Source organism: Bos mutus, chromosome 24 (genome assembly GCF_027580195.1).
Source record: "Bos mutus isolate GX-2022 chromosome 24, NWIPB_WYAK_1.1, whole genome shotgun sequence".
NCBI lineage: Eukaryota > Metazoa > Chordata > Mammalia > Artiodactyla > Bovidae > Bos > Bos mutus.
In genome coordinates this window covers 61,497,881-61,518,861 of record NC_091640.1, presented here as the reverse complement: position 1 = coordinate 61,518,861, position 20,981 = coordinate 61,497,881, and the positions used below count along the sequence as shown (strand labels likewise).

At 51.6% G+C, this 20,981-nt stretch overlaps 1 protein-coding gene across 2 annotated transcripts in view; it reads left to right on the top strand.

Annotated features, from left to right (window-relative positions):
• Positions 1–20,659, top strand: part of BCL2 (BCL2 apoptosis regulator) — a 198,069-nt gene extending 177,410 nt beyond the window's left edge. The window contains exon 3 of one of the 2 annotated variants that reach the window (XR_011462423.1): positions 15,355–15,478. Coding sequence is in view for 1 of the 2 variants with exons in the window: in XM_070361474.1 (XP_070217575.1) it covers positions 15,355–15,489 (135 nt within the window). In the remaining variant the exon portion in view is untranslated. Of the gene's footprint in view, positions 1–15,354 lie in introns of both variants that reach the window. The other variant, XM_070361474.1, reaches the window with a different exon arrangement.
• Positions 20,660–20,981: the final 322 nt, after the last annotated feature.

The following is a 20,981-nucleotide window of genomic DNA, read 5'->3' as shown; positions in this document are numbered from 1 at the left end:
GGTCACTGAGCCAGGAGGAGGGCTGGGAGGTCCTCACCTGGCCTTCCCGTGGCCGCCGAGATGGCACTGGTCCCACAGAGCCCACATGCAGCCCTCCATACATCCGAGAGGGTGGACATCAGTCTCTCCCGGGAAACTCAGGCAGGCGGGTTGCGGGGCTCAGAGGACCGGCTTGGAACCAGCACTGAGGCTCCCCTCCCCTGCCCAGTGCCCCGCCGGCAGGATGCCAGGCCTCGTGTACTGGGGGCGGCGGGGAGCGGGCTTGGCTGAGAGCCACTGCACACGAGCCACTGTGCTCCGCTTGTCCATCTCAGAGCTGCCCTGGTGGCTCAGGTGGGAAAGAACCTGCCTGCGATGCAAGAGACTCGGGTTCCATCCCTGGGTCGGGAAGATCCCCTGGAGAAGGGAATGGCAACCCACTCCAGCATTCTGGCCTGGAGAATCCCATGGACAGAGGAGCCTGGCGGGCTACAGTCCATGGGGTTGCAAGAGTCGGACACGACCGAGCGACTAACACTGCCTGCGTTTGTGCGTCTTTAGTTTGCTTAGAGGCCTTGTCCTGAACATGCTCTCTCTCAGCTGCCACTCCTGAATCGTTTAAAAATGAAAAAAGCACTTCGAAGTTCGGCCTGACCGCGACAATCACCAACTCGCCCCGCAAACGTCCAGCCTGCCAGACACAAACGGAACATGAAAGGATGGCGTGCCCAGCAAGCAGACGGGTTTTGTAAAAAGCTCCGTGGGCAGCTTCCTAGGGATGCAAAGGCCTCTGGCTTTGTTCAGTCGTGAAAACACGTCCGAGCGGAAGTCAGCGGAGAGGACGGCCCGTGGTCTGCGTTGGGCGTGGGCTCCCAGGCGGGGTCTGTGCCCGTGGCTGGGCCTCCCGGCCCCCTGCGCTGCCCGCGACGGGGTGGTGGGGACACGGTCGCTGTGACTCAGCGGAGCCCGTGAACCGAGCCTGCGCAAGGGCCGAAATCCTCTCCCCACAGGGGAGGTGCCGGAGTCTCCCTTGCTAGTGTGCTGAACAGGCCTCAAGCTGGATTGGTTTTTGAGACGCAGGGAAAGTGCTTCACATTCCAGACGTCCCGGTGAAACAACCCTGCAAGGAGGCGGAAGGAGTTTCTCCTTCCGGACTCACATCTCTATCCACGTCATTTTTATTTTTTAATTTATGTATAGTCCATGGGACCGCAGAGTCGGACCTGACTGAGCGACCACCACCTCCACTCTCTCACTTTCACGGCTGACTTGCTGTTTCAGGTGCACAGCGAGGCGATTCAGTGACACATGTATTATTTTTGAAATTATTTTCCATGATAGGTATTACAAGATATTGACTATAGTTTCCTGTGCCCTATAGTAAACCTTTGTTGCTTGTTGCATATCTGTTTTTTTTTTTTTTAATTAGAAACCTAGCATTCTATGCATACTAAGCCAAACAAGTGGAATCAAAATGTCATAAATTTAGTTAGGCAAAAATTCCTAAGTTTTCTAAAATATATTCTGCACATCCTTTTTGAATGCTCTTGAGGAGGCGCATGCAGGAGCAGCCACCAGGGCCAAACCACAGAGAGGGATTCCAGGAAGCCACACGTGTTCCAGGGGATCCAGACTGCAGAGCCACTGGGCGGGGGGCTCCGGAGTTGTGCGTGCTCCCTGCTCACGGCGCTGCTTCTGCTAGAGGCGCCCTGCGCCCCACACCCAGCCTGCACGCACAGGCTTACCCACCGTGGTGTGGCCCCGACCCTGCCTTGAGTCTCCTGCGCTGAAATCCAGCACCTCCTTTCACCCCTTATGCAAAGTCCCGCAGGCCTGGAGCCATACCTAGGGGCTGAACAGTTCTGACTGCAGCTGTGTGACCTTGGGCAAGTTGTATAACCTCTCTGACCTCTGACCAAGTTGAATAACCTCAACTCATCTTTTCTGTCAGTCGCTCAGTTGTGTCTGACTCTTTGCGACCCCATGGACTGTATCCTGCCAGGCTCCTCTGTCCATGGGATTTCCCAGGCAAGAATACTGGGGTGGGATGCCATTTCCTCCTCTAGGGGATCTTCCCGACCCAGGAATCGAACCTGTGTCTCTGCATCTCCTGCAGTGGCAGGTGGATTTTCTTTTACCACGGCACCACCTGGGAAACCCCAATACTGCACTTGATCTTAGCCAGAAGGCCAATATGTAATGTTGTTTAGGAGTCACCGCATGGGGTTGGTGCAGCAGTTCTCTCTACTCATCCCAGAAGTCGACTTTAAATACATGCTGGGATGAGTGGTTTGACTGGGGTTGGATTGCTTGCTTCAGATGCATCCAAAGAAGAAATCAAAGCCAGAGGAATGAAGGCTGCTCTCATGAAAAAGCCCCATGCAGTGCCTGCAAAACCTGTCCAGAATTTTTACCATTTTTATTGTAGGAAGCATTTTACACGTGGATCCAAGATCCATGCTCTTGGCCAAGAGATTCCCTCGGTGAAAATAACAATTTGTTAGAACCAAAGTCTTACCTGAAGGCTTCACCACCCCAAACTTGAACTCATCCTTGTGACCTTAGGGGTAAATGAAGTTTCCAGGGGGATACTTGCGTCTCTGAGCCATCGCACTAGGAGAACATTTGCTGAGTCCTTGATCTGAAGCTCGGCATTGGGTGGGAGAGTCCCTTGGACAGCAAGGAGATAGTCCATCCTAAAGGAAATCAACCCTGAATACTCATTGGAAGGACTGATGTTGAAGCTCCAACACTTTGACCACCTGATGCAAAGAGCTGACTCATTGGAAAAGACCGTTATGCTGGGAAAGATTGAGGGCAGAAGGAGAAGAGGGTGGCAGAGGATGAGATGGTTGGATGGCATCACTGATTCAGTGGACACTGACTTAAGCAAACTCTGGGAGATGGTGAGGGACATGGAAGCCCAGTGTGCTGCAGTGCGTGGGTTGCGAAGAGTCGGACACGACTTGGCGACTGAACAACGGCAACTGGGTGGAGGAGTGCACTGTCACAGGGAAGCCAGGGTCCCCTGAGTCTCTCTGAGCGCAGGGCTGGGTGTGGAGCAGGCAACAGCTGTGAGCCTGCATCCTGGAGTTCAGCTCCAGTGGTGCTGCTCCCAGGGGTCAGGGCAGGAGGAGCTGTGAGGCAGGGCCTTTGGACGGGACACCTGCACTGACCTGCCGGGGCCACGTAAGAGTCCCGGGCTGGCCACTCGCAGAGGAGGAGATGGTGGAGGAGGCCCGAGTGTGGGTCAGAGCCCACCTTGGGTCCAGCCGGCCACGCCCAAGCCCCTCTGGAGGCGGGCCCCCAGGCTCCACTCGGCCAGCCCGGCACTCGGCTGAGCTCGCATCGAGAGGGCCGGTGGCCTGGGAAGTTCGGCTCCCTGGGCCCGCTGTCCCCCAGCGGGGCCCGCCGCCCCCCATCGTGGCCGCCGCCCTCCACAGACCCGCCACCACCCCCATCCAGGCCCTCCGCCCCTCAGCGGGCCCACCGCTAGCCACACTGACGGCCTGGCTCAGGGCGCACGCGTCCTCTCGTGCCTTGCTGGCGTCCACAGCCGGCTCGCTTCACGGCAAGGGGCCCTCGTGAGGAGTCAGCGGTCCCCCAGAGGCTGTGTTGACGGAAGGTTCTCAGCCCCTCCACCCACTCGAAGCCAATCCGGGATCCCCGCTCTCCCTGGGAGTCGTCTGTCTCCGGCTCTGTGTATGTGCACGGGCTTCGGGGTGGCTCAGACGGTAAAGACTCCGCCTGCAATGCAGGAGACCCGGGTTGGATTCCTGGGTCGGGAAGATCTTCTGGAGAAGGGATAAGCTACCCACTCCAGTATTCTTGGGCTTTCCTTGTGGCTCAGCTCTTGAAGAATCCGCCAGCAATGTGGGAGACTTGGGTTCGATCCCTGGGCCGGGAAGATCCCCTGGAGAAGGGAATGGAAACCCACTCCAGTGTTCTGGCCTGAGAATCCCATCCGTGTCTCTGTCTCTCCACCCCCCTCTTTCTGTTTCTCTCTCTTCTCAGTCTTTCCCTGTCTCTCTTTCTGTGTCTCTCCTGTCTCTTCCCGTGAGTCTCTCGTCTGTCTCCCTTTCTCTGTTTCTGTCTCGCTGTCTCTGTGACTCTGTGTGTCTGTCTCCCTCTCTGTATGTATCAGTCTCCCTGTGTCTCTGCTGTCTGCCTCTGTCTGTCTCTCTTGTCCTCTGATTGTCTCTCCTCTGTCTCTCCCTGTGAGTGCCCCTCTCATTCTATGCGTATTTAAAGCCCATGTCGTTCTGGCGGCAGAGCACACGCCGTCAGAAGGCCTTCCCAGGGAGCATCTATCTGGACGAGCAGCCACACCGGCAAAGCTGCACCTAGTGAAGGAGCCCACGTCCAGGACCCGAGCGCGGCCGGTGCCCGGCTCTGCGGGCCGAGGCGGAGGCCGCCGCCGCGTGCTCCTTGAGGAGAGGTCTGCTCTCCTCCCTGGACGTGGGAGGACTGTGCGGGAGGAGGAGGCTTGTCCGAGAGCGGGCAGCGCGCCTCGAGATGCATCTGTTTCCATTCGTGTTGAGTCCTTCCAGGTGAACTGAACTAATCATAAGCTGCAAAATGAAAGCAGACCTTCCCCTGGCACGCCCACATGGAGCCCACTGAGCAGGTCACCACCACGCCCCCGGCCCCTCCCCAGCGCTCAGTCTTTCTGGAAGGCGGGTGGGTCCCGGGTGCGCAGGGACCGTCGCACAGTGACTCACTGGGCAGATGGCAACAGGGTACGGCTTATTGTATCCTGGGGTGCTTCTCTGCAGGATGTGAGCGTCCTGGGAGGCAAAGCAGGGCTATTAATAGCGACTCACTTGCCACGGACTGAGGACCCAGGATCAGCAGCGTCGAGGCGGGGGCGGGATGCGCCCCCCTCGCGGTGGGGGCGGCAGACGGGTTCCTGAGCCCGTCCTGGAGGGAAGGCCCGGGCCCGGCGTGGCGCGGAGCTTCCAGAAGAGATGCCGTGTTGGTTTCTCAGCCAGTCCTGAAAGCAGGTGTCAGCGCAGGTCAGGCCGGGGGCTGGCGGGCCGCCGAGGACGGCGCCCCTTCCTGCTCCGCCACTGGACACACGCCCTCCAGGTCCGAGGCCACTTTCAGCAAGTTCCTGTTAGGAATGCGCTTCTCTGCGCTCTCCCCACACCAGCCTCAGTCAACACCTGCTGACTTAAACCAGCGGAGAGTCAGGCCTGCGGCCCTCGACTCGGGTCTGTCTGGGAAATCAGGGACCCACGCACCCCCGCCCCCATCGGGTGTCCCGATGACAGCACTCAGACCGCGCTGCGGGGCTCGGCGAGCATCCGCCCAGTTCCCGTCTCCAGCCTATGAATTCACTCTGGGGCGGCAGGGAGGGCCGTGGGTTCCTCGGCCGGCGGACCCCGCGTTCACCGGCCACGTGGCCGGCGCAGCCCAGAGGGGGCCCTCTGGGGCGGGGGCGCGTCTCCCGGTGAAGGCCACGCTCACACCCGCAGGTCTGGACCCTGGCGAGGGGGCCACCCCTGTGAGCAAGGATTCCAGAACAAGCGGCTCCTTCAGTCCAATTCCGTGCGGCATAAAAATAGCTTAGTGCCCTTCTTCGTGTAGTGTAAAAAATACGATTTTAAAGAATAATTGACAAACCTTAAAATTCAATTCGAAGTGACTGACTTTTAAAAAGTGTTTCTTTCCGGCGGTGCTGGGTCTTGGCCGCTGCGGGCGGGCTGCTCTCCAGTTGCGGCGCCGGCCACTCCCCGCGGCGGCTCCTCCTGCTGTGGAGCGCGCGCTCTAGGCCGCCGGCTCATATTTGGGCCCGGCAGCTGTGGTGCATGGGCTCAGCTGCCCAGTGGCATGTGGGTCTTCCCCCAGGGGTCACACCAATGTCCCCTCTATTGCAAAGCACTGGACCAGTGGGAAGCCACTGGACCACGAGGGAAGCTGACTGCTTGGTTTTAGTATTTCTAAGGTCGTGAGACCCATCACTGTTCTCTAATTCCAGAACTGTCTATCTGGCAAAAAAAAAAGTCCTGTGCCTGTTAGCAGTCACTGTCCTCTCGTCCCTCTCCAGCCCCAACCCACTCCTGTCCCTAGGGATTTGTCTAATTTGGACATGTCATAGAAATGAAAGTGAAGTCGCTCAGTCTCGTCTCAAACTTTGCGACCACATGGACTGTAACCCGCCAGGCTCCTCCGTCCATGGGATTTTCTAGGCATGAGTTCTGGGTGGGTTGCCATTTCCTTCTCCAGGAGATCTTCCTGACCCAGGGATCGAACCCGGGTCTCCCCCACCGCAGGCAGACTTTACCATCTGAGCCACCAGGGCTCAGATGCCCCTCCATAGCATCGCGCAACATGCGGCCCTTTATGCCTGGCATTTTCATCCAGAGTAACATTTCCAAGCTGCATCCATGCTGCGGCTCGTATCAATGCTTCATCCCTTTCTGTGGCAGCATAATATCCCATGGTGGGGATGGCACCCTACTGTTTTCTATTAGCTGGTAGACATTTGGGTCACTTCCACTTTGGGCTATTATAAATCACACTGATGTGAATATGTGTGTTCACATTTCTGTGTGAACATATATTTTCAGTTACCTTGGGTGTACATCTAGGAGCAGAATTTCCGGGTCGGGGGGTAACCGCTCACCTCTCTGAGGAAGCCCCACTCTTTTCCACAGAGGCCGCGCTTGCTTCTTTTCCCGTGAGTGATGGGTGCGGTCTCTGCTTTCTCTCCTTCCTTGTCGGTACTGGTTATTGTCCACTTTTGACGTGAAAGCCATGCTGGTCGGGGTGAAGTGCCATCTCATTGTGGTTTCCATTTGCATTTCCCTAAATGACTGATGAGCTTCTAGACCATTTGGAGATCTTCTTCTGTGAAATATCTATTCAAATCTCTGCCCATTCTTTAATTGGGCTATCCGTCTTTTTATTGTTGAGTTATAATAATTACACTATTTTTTGTTGATGTGCTTTCATTCCAACAAAATTCCATCATAATGGGATGTTTCCCCCTAACAGTGAAAATAACATAAACCCAGAGCAAGAAAGGACCAAGTGCCAGAAAATGCACGGCTCTCTTGCCAAAAGAAGGTAGTGGAATGAGGAAGGTCAGGAAGAAAAATGAAGTCACTTTGTTTCAAAGCCAAAACCCTGCAAGGCAGTTTCCTGCAGCCTCTGGGCCTGAAGGGTCCTGGGGGAGCCACCCTTTGAAGGAGGACAGCAGCCGTGGTCTTCTTCCTCGAACCCCAGAGCCCGAAGGGCAAATGCCTTTGTTGTTTACTCGCTTGGTTGTGTCCGACTCTTTGCAACCCCATGGACTGCAGCCCGCCAAGCTCCTCTGTCCATGGGATTTCCCAGGCAAGAATACTGGAGTGGGTTGCCATTTCCTTCTCCAGGGGATCTTCCTGACCCAGGGATTGAACCTGCATGTCCTACACTGGCAGATTCTTTTTAACACTGAGGCACCTGGGAAGCCCCAGAATGCATCCACACACACACACACACGCACCCACACACACACACACATGCACGCACACGCACATGCACACACGCACACACACACACACACACGCACACGCATGCATTTATAGAACTCTCCTGCTCACCAAAGCTGCTGTGAATGCGTGAGAATATCAAGGAGCCATTCTTATAATCCAGGCCTGTGTCTTATTTAGCTTTAAGACTCCTCAGCACCTTATAAAAAATGTCTGGTTCCCAAATGAATCAGCAAGTCAAAGATGAGATTTCAGGGTCTTCTACAGAAACGGCTTTAGTCTCACGTTGGTTTATCATCTGAACCTGATGAACCAAACGGTACAATTATTTAACATGTTTGTTTGTTTGTTTTAAGCACATTTTGCTGTAGATGGATTGCTTGGCCCATTTCCACAGACACCTTTTGAATCTCTGGACTGTTCTCACCTCCTAAGCCCACAGGTGGCCGAGTCCCCACTCCTGCAGTATTTACACAGCCAGCGCAGCCTGGAATTCCTCACTGCACTTCTCTCCAGACTGCAGCAACTACCCAGCCCTAGAGCAGTGAGACTAGCAGAACCTCTGAGGTCCCACCGGCCGGCAGCCTCTGGTTCCGGCCTCCAGCACATGGACAGGGCCCGCTGCCTTGGAGCTGGCCCCGTGGCTGCGGGGTCCCCAGAGCAATAGACGCCTTTGCAAATGAGGTTCAAACTCTGCCCTGCTCTAGAAGGGAAGGAACCCTTGGGGTTCTCATTTTTCTGCCCTCTCTCTCGCTCCTCCTTTGGGCCCCTGCCTGATTTGCATCCTCAGCTCAATTTGCATCACAAAATACACCCAATCTTCCCTGGATCCAAGGAGGCGGGCTGGGCCAGTCCTGTGTGGGCTTCTCATCTCCTGCCATCGGTTCTCTAGCAGGTTTCTGGTTACACCCAGATGACACTTGGATTAGGTTTCATTTTTATGTCCTTGGCTTCTGATGCAACGAGCCCCTCCCCCTGGGCCCAGCGTGCCTCCAAGGTGGAGCCCCCTTTACTGCGAGGCTGGGAGCCCCTGCGGACCTCAGTTAAGGGTCCCGCCGTCTCTCACGTGGGCCCCCATCTGCAGGCCAGGCAGCTGTGTGTCCTTCAGTTATATGCTCCAGTTGTCAAGGTTTTTTCTGTTTCCTTTTCCCCGGAGCCCGGAATCAATACTTCGGGAGTAAAGGCGGGGCGGGGAGGAGGGAGGAAGCGCCCAGGGGACTGGAGTTGGCCACCGCCCACTGTGGCTCTCTGCTCCAGACGGAACCTTCCAGACTCATTCAGCACAAAGTGGCTGCAGAGGAAATCCTGCCGGGCCAATGATAAGGCGGGAAGTGGAGTCACTTCCTCACCAGCTGCTGTGTTCAGGTAGACACAGCCCTGGCTTCCTCGCGTGTGCTGCGCAGGCCACCGCGCCCAGCGGCCTGGCCACCGCTCCCCCTTTGATCTCAGCCCCAGTGGGCGTCCAGGCATCGCTGCCTCCCGGCTTCAGGCAGAGCCCTGCTCTCTGCTCTGCAGGTGTCTCCCTCCCTGCGTGGCTTCCTCTTCTTCCCACCATTCCTGCTCGAGTGGGGCTTGGACGTCAGTTGCCTCTGGGCACTGGAGAAACCATGGGTCCTGTTTACTGGGAACAAGGCTCACACCCCTTGCTTCCGAGGTGGCCCTAGGTGAAGCGTCCACCTGCCAATGCAGGAGACGTAGGTCCGACCCTTGGTCAGGAAGATCCCCTGGAGGAGGTAATGGCAACCCACTCCAGGATCCTTGCCTGGAGAAAATCCCATGGACAGAGGAGCCTGCAGTCCATGGGGTCGAAAAAGAGTCAGACACGACTGAGCAAGTGAGTGTGCGCACACACACTCATACCTCTTAGGAGATTCCAAGACAAGGAGCCACCAGCGGTCTTGATGTTCCCATGAAGGTCTAGGATCGCCTTGACACCTTTGACCATCTGCCCTGTCCTGTACAGGGGGCATCAGCACTGCCTCTACCGCCGTGCGCAGAATTACTGCTTTGTTAGCTCCACTCTGCATTCTCAGTCTTCACAAGACAGGGATCTCCCTGACAGAGGGACAGATGGTTCAGTGGGCTTGGAAATGCCCCACAGCTTATACCTCCTGTGGAGACTCCAGGGCGTTCAGGTGGGATACTGTTCAAAACTGTTGAATATCACAATGCCACCACCAATGTGGCACGGACACCGACCAGTGACATCCAGCGCTGACCATTCTGAACGATCTGAACTTGAGTTCTTCACCGGAAGACACTAGAAGCTGCTGCAGCAAAAAAAAAGGCATCTGATTTTGTTCCAGTGCAAAGTTTATTTGTCCTTTGTATATGCTCCTTTTGAAAAACATCATCTATTAAAGTGTGTTTGGAAAGCCTGGTCTACAGTAAGGTGTATTTCAGCTCCACAAGCATATGCTGAGTGCCTGACATGTGACAGAAACATGCTCCAGGGATCCAAGGATAAATAAAACATGGTCCCTGCACCTCCAGGTGCTAATAGCTGAATGAGGGGAGACAGACATGTAAACAGATGACCTTCAGAGAATACAGTGAGCAGGGACTGGCTGCGGATTATTTAGCTCAGCCCAGGGACCTGGAGAAAGTTGCCTGCAGAACACGACTGCACCGAATTCGTGAGGGAACTGGATGAACTTATCAAGTGACAAGAGCTGAGCAGGAAGCTGGGTGGGGAGAGCACTGGGAGCCTGCGTGCCATGTTAAAGGATCTTGATCGCAGCACAGAAGTGACAGACTGGCTTCTGAATGGATCCTCTGGCTGCAGCAGGGAGAGAAGATTGAAGGGTAGGGCACTTGACTAAAGGCAGAGAAATTAGGTGGGAAATCCCAGCACTGATCCTGGGGAGAGAAGGCAATGAGGCAAGAGAAACAGTGAGGGGCCAGATCAGGGCTCATATCCTGCCCTGTGGAATTCGCCTTGCCCTCACCACCTCAGAGCTCTCTAGCCTGACCTCACACTACGGGAGACGTAGCATCTGGACCTCTTCCCCCAGCGGCTTTCTCTAACCCCTTCCTGTGCACAGGACCAGCCAGAAGTGCTGGAGTACGGATGCCTCCATAGGAGCAACCCTTAGCCAGCGAGTGGGAGGAGTTGGTGTATAAACACCCCAGCTCCCTAGCCACTTGCTGAAATGACGGAAGGTGCGTGCTCTGCACTGGCCCTCAGGTGGTCATGTGGGAGGCGATCCCCGTGGAGTAAAATGGTAAAGCCTCGGGTAACAGAAAATACCGAAGGCGTCTGATGGCAGCGTTTGGCTTCCTCTTAGCGCCCTCTGATTTTCTCCTTGCTTTTGCTCCATGCAGAGCAGAAATGGCGGCAGGCCTCCATCTGGCTGAGGTTCACATGCTCATGGAAGCACACGAGCCCGTTCTCTAGGCTAGGATCTGTTTAAGGGCGGGACGGCTCCCCACTCAGCCTCTTCCACGATCATGTAAGGCGTCCACAGTCAGCTCAAAGGCTGGAGCGTACCTGAATCTCCTGTCTGTTCACAGCCGATCGAGGTCACCTTTCCATTTCCCTGTGAGTGCTAAGAGCCAGCGGGGAGCCTGGACTGGCAGAGGCTGCTGCGCCGTTTCACTCAGTGTTATGTTGGGGACATCCTTCCTTGCCAATAAATATAGGGCACAATTTTTAGTGACTGATCCATATTCCATTGGGCTTCCCTGGTGGCTCAGTGGTAGAGAACCCACCTGCCAATACAGGAGGTGCGGGTTTGATCCCTGGATCAGGAGGATCCCCTGGAGAAGGGAATGGCAACCCACTCCAGTGTTCTTGCCTGGGAAATCCCATGGACAGGGGAACCCGGCGGGCTACAGTCCACAGGGTCACAAAGAGTCAGACACGACTGAGCGACTAAACTATAACATATTCATTATCATATTTTCAGATGTTTTTGTTTTAAAGTTTTATTAATTTTTTCAAGATAAATAATTAGAAGTAGAATCACTAACACATGAACGGTATTTTTAAAGCTTCTGTTGTGCATTTCCGAACATGAACGGCCTCTCCACCTCCCTGCTCCGGAGAGCCCCTGAGTTGTGTGAGAGTATCTGGGCTCCCGCCCCCATCCCCACACCATCCTGTTTTAGTGGAACTCAGTGGTCTTCTTCAGTTCTTGACATTGTGATTCATTTGGTTTTAAATCTCATTTTATTCGGAGCCAGGTTTAAATGAAACTTTTTGAAGGATCTGAAGGGGAAAGGAAAATCTTGGAGAGTGGGCTGCCTTGAGGGAGGTGTCGGGGGGACGGGGGCGGGAGGGATGGGGCTGAGTGGTCCCAGCGCAGGGAGAAGACCCTCTGACCCCCTACCCCCACCTTCGCTGACTTGAGCTGTCTGTTCCTGCCTGGTCAGTCCACACCTCCCTGGCCGACTCCCAGCCCTGCAGCCAGAGCCTGGGCTTGGGGCATTAGCTGCCCTGCTCCTCTGAGGTCGGCGCTGCTGGAACTCAGACGCCGGCCATCTGTGGCCTCTGGATGTGAAGTCTGTGGGGAAGCTGTCTGCAAAAGGGCCTCCAGAGCTGGGGTGCTGCCTGCCTCCCCTCTGAAGTCGGGGGCTAACAGAAGGAGAAGGGCCCTCCCCTGGAAACCCGCCGTGCCCATCCCTGAGGTCGGGCAGAGCCCTGGCCAGTCCCGACACGACCAGGGGCTGAGTGCACCCTGAACATATAGGCGGGGGTTTTGTCCAAATCACATGACGATGGCCCAGGTTTTCTTCTTCCCTCTTTGTTGCTTTTAATACATAAAATGAGCATGTGTTTATTTAAAACAGCTTTCAGACTTAAACAAATAATGACAGACTGTTCAAACAGACTTCGGAAATCACCCTGATCAGGATGTTTGAAAAAGCAAGAAGACTCCCCCATGAAAACAGCTTTTGGAGCTTCACTCCTGAAACCACAGGGTCTGCTCTGCACTTTAGAATCATAGATGGGCAGATTATGGGGTAGATTCCATCTCAGGGGCGGGGGCGCGTTAAATGATGCCTCTCAGCCCTACAGCCTGACTTAATATATGAGGAAGTAAAGCTGGGCGTGTGTTACCGCTTCCAATTTTCCACCAGAACACATCATGTGTGTATGTTTGAATTCACGATTTCTTTAGAAATCACCAAGTATCTTCAGAACCAAGAGCTGACACCTTAGAGGGAGTTGGACAATTGTTTCTGAAAATTAGCAGGCTCAGCAGACCGCCTGGAGGCCAGGGCAGTTTGAGGAGTATCACCACAGGTTAGCAAGAGGACAGACCAGAGAGCGCGGTGATGTTTCCTCCAGTTCACGCTCGGGGCCACGTTTACAAATGGCCCGAGTCACCTACGTTTATCTTCACAATAACCAGTTTTATGGGTGAGATAAATGAAGCTCAGCCTCGGGTAATTTGTTCAAGGTCACAGGCAATAAAATGTCAAAGCTAGGATTCCACGCAGACCTCCTCCCTTGAGCTTAGGGCTCGTTCCCAGATCCCTCTGTGCCCATGCTTTGGGTTAAGAGATGCTATGTTAGCTCATCCCACTTCAGAAATGATTTCTTTCTTTGTAATGCACATCAGAAATGGGCCGTGAAGCACAGTTATTTATACAAGCGGCTGGGGCTGGGCAGGGAGGTCTTCCAGCCCCGGGGGTGGGGTGCTGGGAGAGGCGTCTCGTCTGCCCAGGGCGGGTCGAGCACTAGGCAGAGCGGCCTGAGTCTCCCTGCTTCCCCCATCTCCCGAGGGGGGCGCCTGGTCTGGAAGGGTCAGGTGGCTGAGGCCTTAGTCTCTTCCATATCCCGCCAAAGACAACTCCATCGATAACTAAAGGGATGCAGGGCCCAGCTGCCGACCCTCCCAACACGGAGCTGAAGTGCCTACCGCCCAGTGCGCCCTTCCGAGGAGTCGGGGCGCCTTTGGCTGGTGTGGGGGTTCCAGCCTTCCCGTTGTGAGAGAAAACAGCAGGGAGGGGAGGGCTGTGTCCGGGGTGCACGCTGCAAGAGGCAAGTCTCTGTGCTGGTCCTGACTCCTCCTGCCCCGTTTGCCCCGACATTAGGGAGGCCGGGGTCCTGACACGCAGCCGTGATGGCTGGCTCAGCTCCGGGCCAAGGGCACTCAGCACACGTGTCATCTGCATCTACTGCCCGGCTTTGCTGAGACTCAAACTTAGAAAACTGTTTAACAACAGATTAAGAAAGAAGAAAGCCCTTGCGCCCTCTCCTGGTAAAAGCTAATCCAGTACCTCTATAACACAGGGAGCCGAGCCTGGCACTCTGTGATGACCTAGAGGGGTGGGATGGGGGAGGAGAGGGGCTCCGGAGGGAGGGAGTATTTGAGCGGTTGTGTGTTGTTCAGCAGAAATCAGTACTACGTTGAAAAGCAATGATCCTCCAATTAAAAATAATTAATTAAAAAATAAAAAGAATTGGTTAAATAAAGTACAGCATAGATACAGATATATAAATATACGTGGTGGAAAATTATGCAGTCATGAAAAATAACTGTGCACATTTATATTTACTAACACAGGAAGTTCCCCTAATGATGCCTTAAATGTTCACCTTCGAGATTACTGCCAAGATTCCCATAGATGGTTGTATGTAAAAGGAATAATTCAAATAGGCAGAGTATCTGGGTAATGTATTAGGCCAAATACAGAATTCAAACCAATGTTTGATGTTGGAAAACCTTAATCATTAGTTGAACAAACATTTCTCGAACACCTACATGTACTAAGACCATGCACAGCACTGGGTAGACAAAAATAATACCTGATCCCTCTACTGCAATACCTGCCCCCAGCGGACAAAAGCACAGTCAGCGTCATCAGACCCTCACACAGGGATGCTGGACCTGTGTGCTCCGTCTCCCTCAGTGAAACTCTCTGCTCTAATTCCAGGTTTGGGGGGCTAACTGGAACTATACCTTGTTTTCCCCTTCATACCTGATTAATCCACCAAGGGAAAACACTTCACTTACTGCTTTATACCTTCAGATATGCATGCATGCACGCTCAGTCGCTTCAGTCCAGTCCAACTCTCTGTGACCCAAAAGACTACAGCCCACCAGGCTCCTCTGTCCATGGGATTTTCCAGGCAAGAATACTGGAGTGGGTTGCCATGCCCTCCTCCAGGGGATCTTCCTGACCTGAGGATTGATCTCGCATCTGCCTGCGTCTCCAGCACTGCAGGCATATTCTTTACCCAACTGAGTCACCTAGGAAGCCCATATATTCAGACAGAGTTGTCCAAATACTCATTGGGTCCAAACACAGAATCTACTCTTCCCCAACAAATCTAAGAAATGAGCATTCAATGGTCTCAGCTTTTTCCTTACAGCACAAGAACAAAGTAAAGGACTCTTTAAGACGGGCATGAAGAAGAAAGAAAATAATGCATGTCGGCATCCGTTACAAGTGCCTGGCCTACAGCAAGCATTCAGTAAAGGAGTAGTTGGGGGTTTTTTAAAAATTATTTTTATGAATGTCCACGCTAGCTAAAATTGCAAAGCCTCCAGTATTTCTACCGCTTTGCTCTTTTATTTCTCCCGTTAGCACTTCCCGCTCTCTAATGCGCTTTCCGACACGTGTAAGTTCTGCTTACTGTCTGTGCCCCTTCACTGGACCAAAAACGTTTGCGCTTTTGGTCTATTTCACTCACGGCTGTATCTCTGCTGTGCCTGGTTTGTGTGTAAGGTCTCAGGAAGTATTTCCTGAATGAAAGTGAAAGGAGTGGGTCTGAAATCATTATCCCCGAAGTACATTTGACCTTTGCCCTCAGCCTTCTGAAGGTACAGGCACTTCAGATGCCTCTGCCCCTGTCAGCTGGCACTGCGCTGGCACTTTTTTTGTTATAGTAACAGGAAATATTTAATACTCTAATACTCTTTTTCTCCCGCCCTCTCCCCCTCTACAGGACGCCTTTGTGGAGCTGTATGGCCCTAGCATGCGGCCCCTGTTTGATTTCTCCTGGCTGTCTCTGAAGGCACTGCTCAGTCTGGCCCTGGTGGGCGCTTGCATCACCCTGGGTGCCTATCTGGGCCATAAGTGAAGCCCAGAGGCCTGCCGCCAACAAATATGCAGAAGATTCAAGAAGCAGCAGAAATAATATGCATTGTTGCTGATGCACCACTGAAGTGAAGCTGTAGTCTCTTAAAAAGAAAAAAAAAATAACCAACCAATCAACCAACACCACCACCACAAACAGCTTTCAGGCTCAACGTTGAATCAGCTACTTACTGCCAAAGGGAAATACAATTTATTTTTTACATTATTAAGAAAAATAAGATTTATTTATTTAACAGAGTCCCGTTGAATCTGTCTTTGGAAACCCCACCACGAATTACCAAGCCCCACCTGGATGGCTCTACCTGGCTCTCTCGTGCCTGTAAACACAGATTTTTGTTCCATACTGTTGGCTGGACTGAGTCAGCCAGCTGAAAAGCAAACAAAGTGACAAAGGACCCGACTGTTCCAGAAGCCGGGTTTCTGGCTGTTGGAGGTTCGGCAGAAGGTGTTCATTTGCTTTTTTTTTTTAATTGGGGGGGGGGTGCCTGGAGGTTGTGTTCTTAGAGGGAAGGTGCTCGGAGGGGAGGCCTTTCTTCCCTGGCCCGAAGAAGGGGCACTGCGCCTTTGGTACACACCAGGTTGGAAGAAGAAAACATCGGGGAATGCACAGCCTCCAGTATTTCTACTGCTCTTCTCTTTTGTTTTCCCGTTCGCACTTACAACCCCCTAATACGCTCCACGATACTAGTAAGTTTGGTTTGCTGTCTGCCCCTCTTCACTGGACCAAAAGCGTTTGAGCTTCTGGTCTACTTGGACTCGTATTTGCCAAGACCTCCACCGCAAAGGCCCGTGGCGGGAAGAATGCCCTTAAACCATAGGAAAGTATTTTTTTAAGCTGCCGATTGTGCCGAGAAGCAACTTACACAATATCATCCAGTACCTTAAGGCCTGACGTGCTTCTTCACATATTTTGGACTCGCTCCCCCTCCAAATCCTGGCTTGGCTCTGTCTGCGCAGGAAGCGGAATCCTCGGGCCGAGGACGCGGACGCGCTCCGTGACGTCGTCGGCACCAGCGCCCCGAGCGCCGGCTTCTGCGCCGGAGGCCGCGGCCCGCAGCCGCGCCTCGGCCGGCCTGCGGCCTCGTCCTGGCGCCGAGCCTTGGAACGAGCCGCGTGCCCGCGGGCGGCCGGGAGAGGAGGCGGGAGGCCTGGGCCCGCCACCCTGGGCCCCGGGCAGGCCCGCCTGGAGCGCGGAGCGGGGCTGAGGCTCTGAGGGCGCGCGTCTCCGGAGGAAACCGAGGCGGAGGCGAGCGACGCGGGCCGCCGCGGAGAAACGCGCGGCCTGCGCGCGCTGGGCCGCGGCCGCCAGCCTCCGCGCTACGGCGCCGACTCTGTGGAGGAAACGGAGCGGGAGGTCGGAGTCGTCTCTGGGGCGGAGGAAACTGCGCAGGTGGGGAGGCATGGGAGCCGCCCCCGAGCACCGCGCGGCCTGCTGTGCGTTGGGCCGCCAGCCTGCGCGCCCCGCCTGAAGTGAGAGTTTTGGAAGACTCTGGGGAGCGTTATAAATCCTAAAGGAAGCGTTGAAATGGACTAACTGACCTATGTCTGTGGAATTAGGATGTAAAGCATTATCTTGTCATTGTAGTTTGGTTTTATTTGAAAACCTGACGGAAAGGGATGGGGGCGGGGCGGGCAGGGAAGCTCCCGGTGTGGAATGCGGGGATTATCTATATATCCTGGGGCGTTAGAAAAGGAGAAGAGAAAAGGCAGTGCTGGAAGACGCTAGAGGAGGAGCAAAAGAAGAAGAATCTCCAGCTCATAAACTACAAAATATTTTTTTCAAGTTTAGAGTCAGCCTTGAGATGTATGTGGAGCAGCTGCGGCATTGTTGCATTATAACATTTATCCGTATACCATTTATCTGTATTAACTTTGGAATGCAGTTGTGTTCAGTGTTTAATGCTGTGGTTAATATTTCGAAAGCTGCTTTAAAAAAAAAGATACATGCATCTCAGCATCTTTTTTTAAAAATGTATTTAGTTATGGCCTCTACACTAACTGTTAGCAAAATGATCATTTTTCCCTTTTGAGATTTTTGGCTCTTAATTCTTTAAAAGAATTTCTGAGGAGGTGAGACAAGCCCTGGTTCTCAGCTATCTGAGAAATCCTGGAGCTTGCTGGCCACTCAACCACTTTGTGTCAATCAATCTACATCCACTTCCATGTCAACAAAATTGTTTATTGTGAGGGACAGTATTTGTTGTCCCTTTGACCCTTTTCCTTTAGGTTCACCTGTCTTGGCCAAATCAGAATTTAACTTACATCATTTAAGAGTGCATACATGTTTGGTTAAACCCATGAGGTTCATTCACTTTGAAATCCAGATGGAAAATGACCAGGGGATTAAATTCTGGCTCTGATGGTTTCACCTTTAAAGATGGTTTCTGGGGCCTGTTTCCATGGAAACCTATTTAGAGCCCTCCAACTCTCCTTCCATGGTCCTTCTCCGTGGCCATCCTCAAGTTCTTCCTGAAATGCAGTGGCACTTAGGCCCCATGCAGAGAAAGCTGAAAACCCATGGTATGAAGCCAGACCTCCCTGGCGGGCCTCAGGGAACAAGACGATCAGACCTTTGAATGATTCTAATTTTTAAGCAAAATGTTATCTTATGAAAGGTTTACACTGTCAAAAGTGATGAATATGGAATATCAAATTCTGTGCTGCTATCCTGCCAAGATCATTGTAATGGAGTCAGTTTGCAGTACACTCCAACTGGCGAGCTCCTCCAAGCTGCTTTAGAAGTAACCATGAAGAGCACGGACATTTTTAATATAAAACTTGTTTGTCTTTGGTTATTGTTGTTGTTGTTTATTGTTCAAATTGAGATTTGCAGAGTATTCTAAAAATGTATATATAAAAAAGGTCATAGAGGCTAATTTCAGGCTGGTTTCCTTTTGCTGTGGGATTCCATTATCTGGTTTTAATGATAAGTGTTGCTGGTTGCCTGACCCCAGAACTGTACAGTATTGTGGCTGCACTCTCTCAAAGAGATCAGACCTTTGAATGATTCTAATTTTTAAGCAAAATGTTATCGCTAAGAGTAGTTGAAGTTGCATTTTTCTTGTTGTTAAAAACGTTAGAAGCAATGAATGTATATAAAAGCCTGGGCTAGTCATTTTTTTTCCTCCACCCTTTTTGCATTTTCTCAGTTATCTTGCATTTGGACAGCATAGACTGAATTCCTACCTATTTGGTGGGGAGGAGGGATTCACACCAGAGTTGCCCTCAGCATGGTACGCAGGCCACCCAGGTCAGGGTTCAACAGAACACGTGCACTCCCGAAATGGAGTTCCAGGGCTCTAAAAAAAAAAAACAAGGAGCAAAGCACTCAAGAACCTCCTGGGTCCTCCCAAGCCCTTGCTGCACAGACAGCCTGAAAGAGGGATCAAATGACAAATCGCATCTTCTGCAGCAAACAGCTCATCTCAGATTTTACAGTGGCTGAAAAGTCTTATGGGCTTGAGATTTGGATTAAAGTCACATTCTGAAAGAAGGAAGCACTTTGCTATGGTTCAAGCCAAAACCCAACATCCTCTGCCCCAGCCCACTTATCTCTGCCTACTCAGATATGACCTTCCATTTAGATGTGACTTCTGTTTCATTAGTACATGTTTATGCTTACCATTTAAAGAGCTAGTCCTAGCCCAGTGTGGGAAGTTAGGAAGTGGCTGTAAATCAAGAGAAGCTCTAATAAGTAGGGTTAGCCTTAAGTACGTAGGGCAGTCCCATACATGTCTGCTTTTTCACACCGAGGGTCTGTGGGTGAATTGCAAATTGTATTGCAATTAAACTTATGCTAAAGCGAGAGATTTATAATGTGAACTTAAATTCTAATTTCAATTATACTTTAAAGGCAGCAGCTGTTTTATACTTCCTTATCACTTATAGTTAGTAATGTACACCTCTTCTATCAGAAAAAAACAGGAAGGGCTTGAAATATAAGCCATTCTAAGGAAATTAGGGAGTCAGTTGAAATTCTATTCTGATCTTATTCTGTGGTGTCTTTTGCAGCCCAGACAACTGTGGCTACACACTTCTTAAGAAATACAATTGTACATTGTCAGGCTTATGAACATTCTAATCAGATCTTTATTGTTACTCAATTTGAATCTTCCCAGGGATTTTTTTTTTAATTATTATGAGACAAAGGACATTTGTTGCAGGGGTGGGAGGAGGAATTTTCAAATGAGCAAAACATTCTCAAGATTGGATCAGGGTGTGGAGTCTTTCAGAACAGCCAGGACTGTAGGATATGAAATAGAACCAAGTGAGAACTTCACAAGGATCAGTGTGATGCCTCTGGGAAAGACTTTATGCAACAAACAAGAAACACTTTTAAGTTCTGTGGTATATTTAGCTTCTAGAGACAACAGAACCACTCAGAGTCCAGCTCTATGATGATGCAGATGAACCAAAATTCTAAACATCTGCCATCAATGGTATTAATTTCAAGCCTGGATATGTCTAATGGCTATTTAAACAGTAAATTTGCAATTTTTAACCAATGGGATGGTTAATGAAAACCTTCTGGTTGGTAGGGACATGTATTTCTAAATGCTTTATTGCGCACAATACAGGGGGTAGGGGTGGGGAAGTGAGACTGAATTGGGTAAGTAATAATAATACAAGTCCCTTATCCTTACCCAAAGAATCATTCAGCTCCATGTCTGTGCTCATAAGACTAGCATTAGACAGCCATGAAATACACATCTCCCAGGGCAGAAAGAAAACCACATGGAGTATGAATGGTATTGCCCCAATTCATCATAACTACCCCAGGAAAATGACTGAAAGCCAATGCATATCCTATTGATGACAAGGTTGTTTTGGGTCCCAAGGTAAGCTCAGCAGACAAAAACACTTGTGGAAGATGGAAAGGCTTAATCAAAAGATCCAGGCCTGTTACTAAATATGACTATAGTGTATCAGTAACTCCGTATTCCTAAACCTTTTAGGGAATCTGCAGTAGGCCTTCCAGCCAGCTCACTTCATTGTTTTTGCCTCTGGGGTAGTGTTTGAAGGTGTGATACCCGATCACATTTCTTTGGCAGAAGCCTGTTTTTATTATACTATCTTCTTAAGTTTTCAACCAAGTTTTGCTTTTGTTTTGAATTACTGAGATCATTTTCAATAAAATAAATGTGTAAAAAGTGGTTTTGTATTGGAAGCTTTTGTTATCAAGATGTTCACACTTCTCCCTTCCATGGGCTGTTTGTAACATGGATATTTCTTAGGGGTGGCTGACATCCTGCAACACTGTACACACACAAAAATATGTGCTAAGTGAGCTTTAGACAGTTACGATAAAGTGAGTCTCTAGTCGGCCAGTGTTAAATATCACGAGGTTTCCTTTGTGTTGTTGGGGAGAGCCATGCTACCACTCAACTCTCCTTGTCTGTTCAGTTAATATTGTGAAGAAAAGTAAAGTACCGTGTAAGGTGTTGGTTGTGCCCTGGAATTGTTTGTAATGTGGTA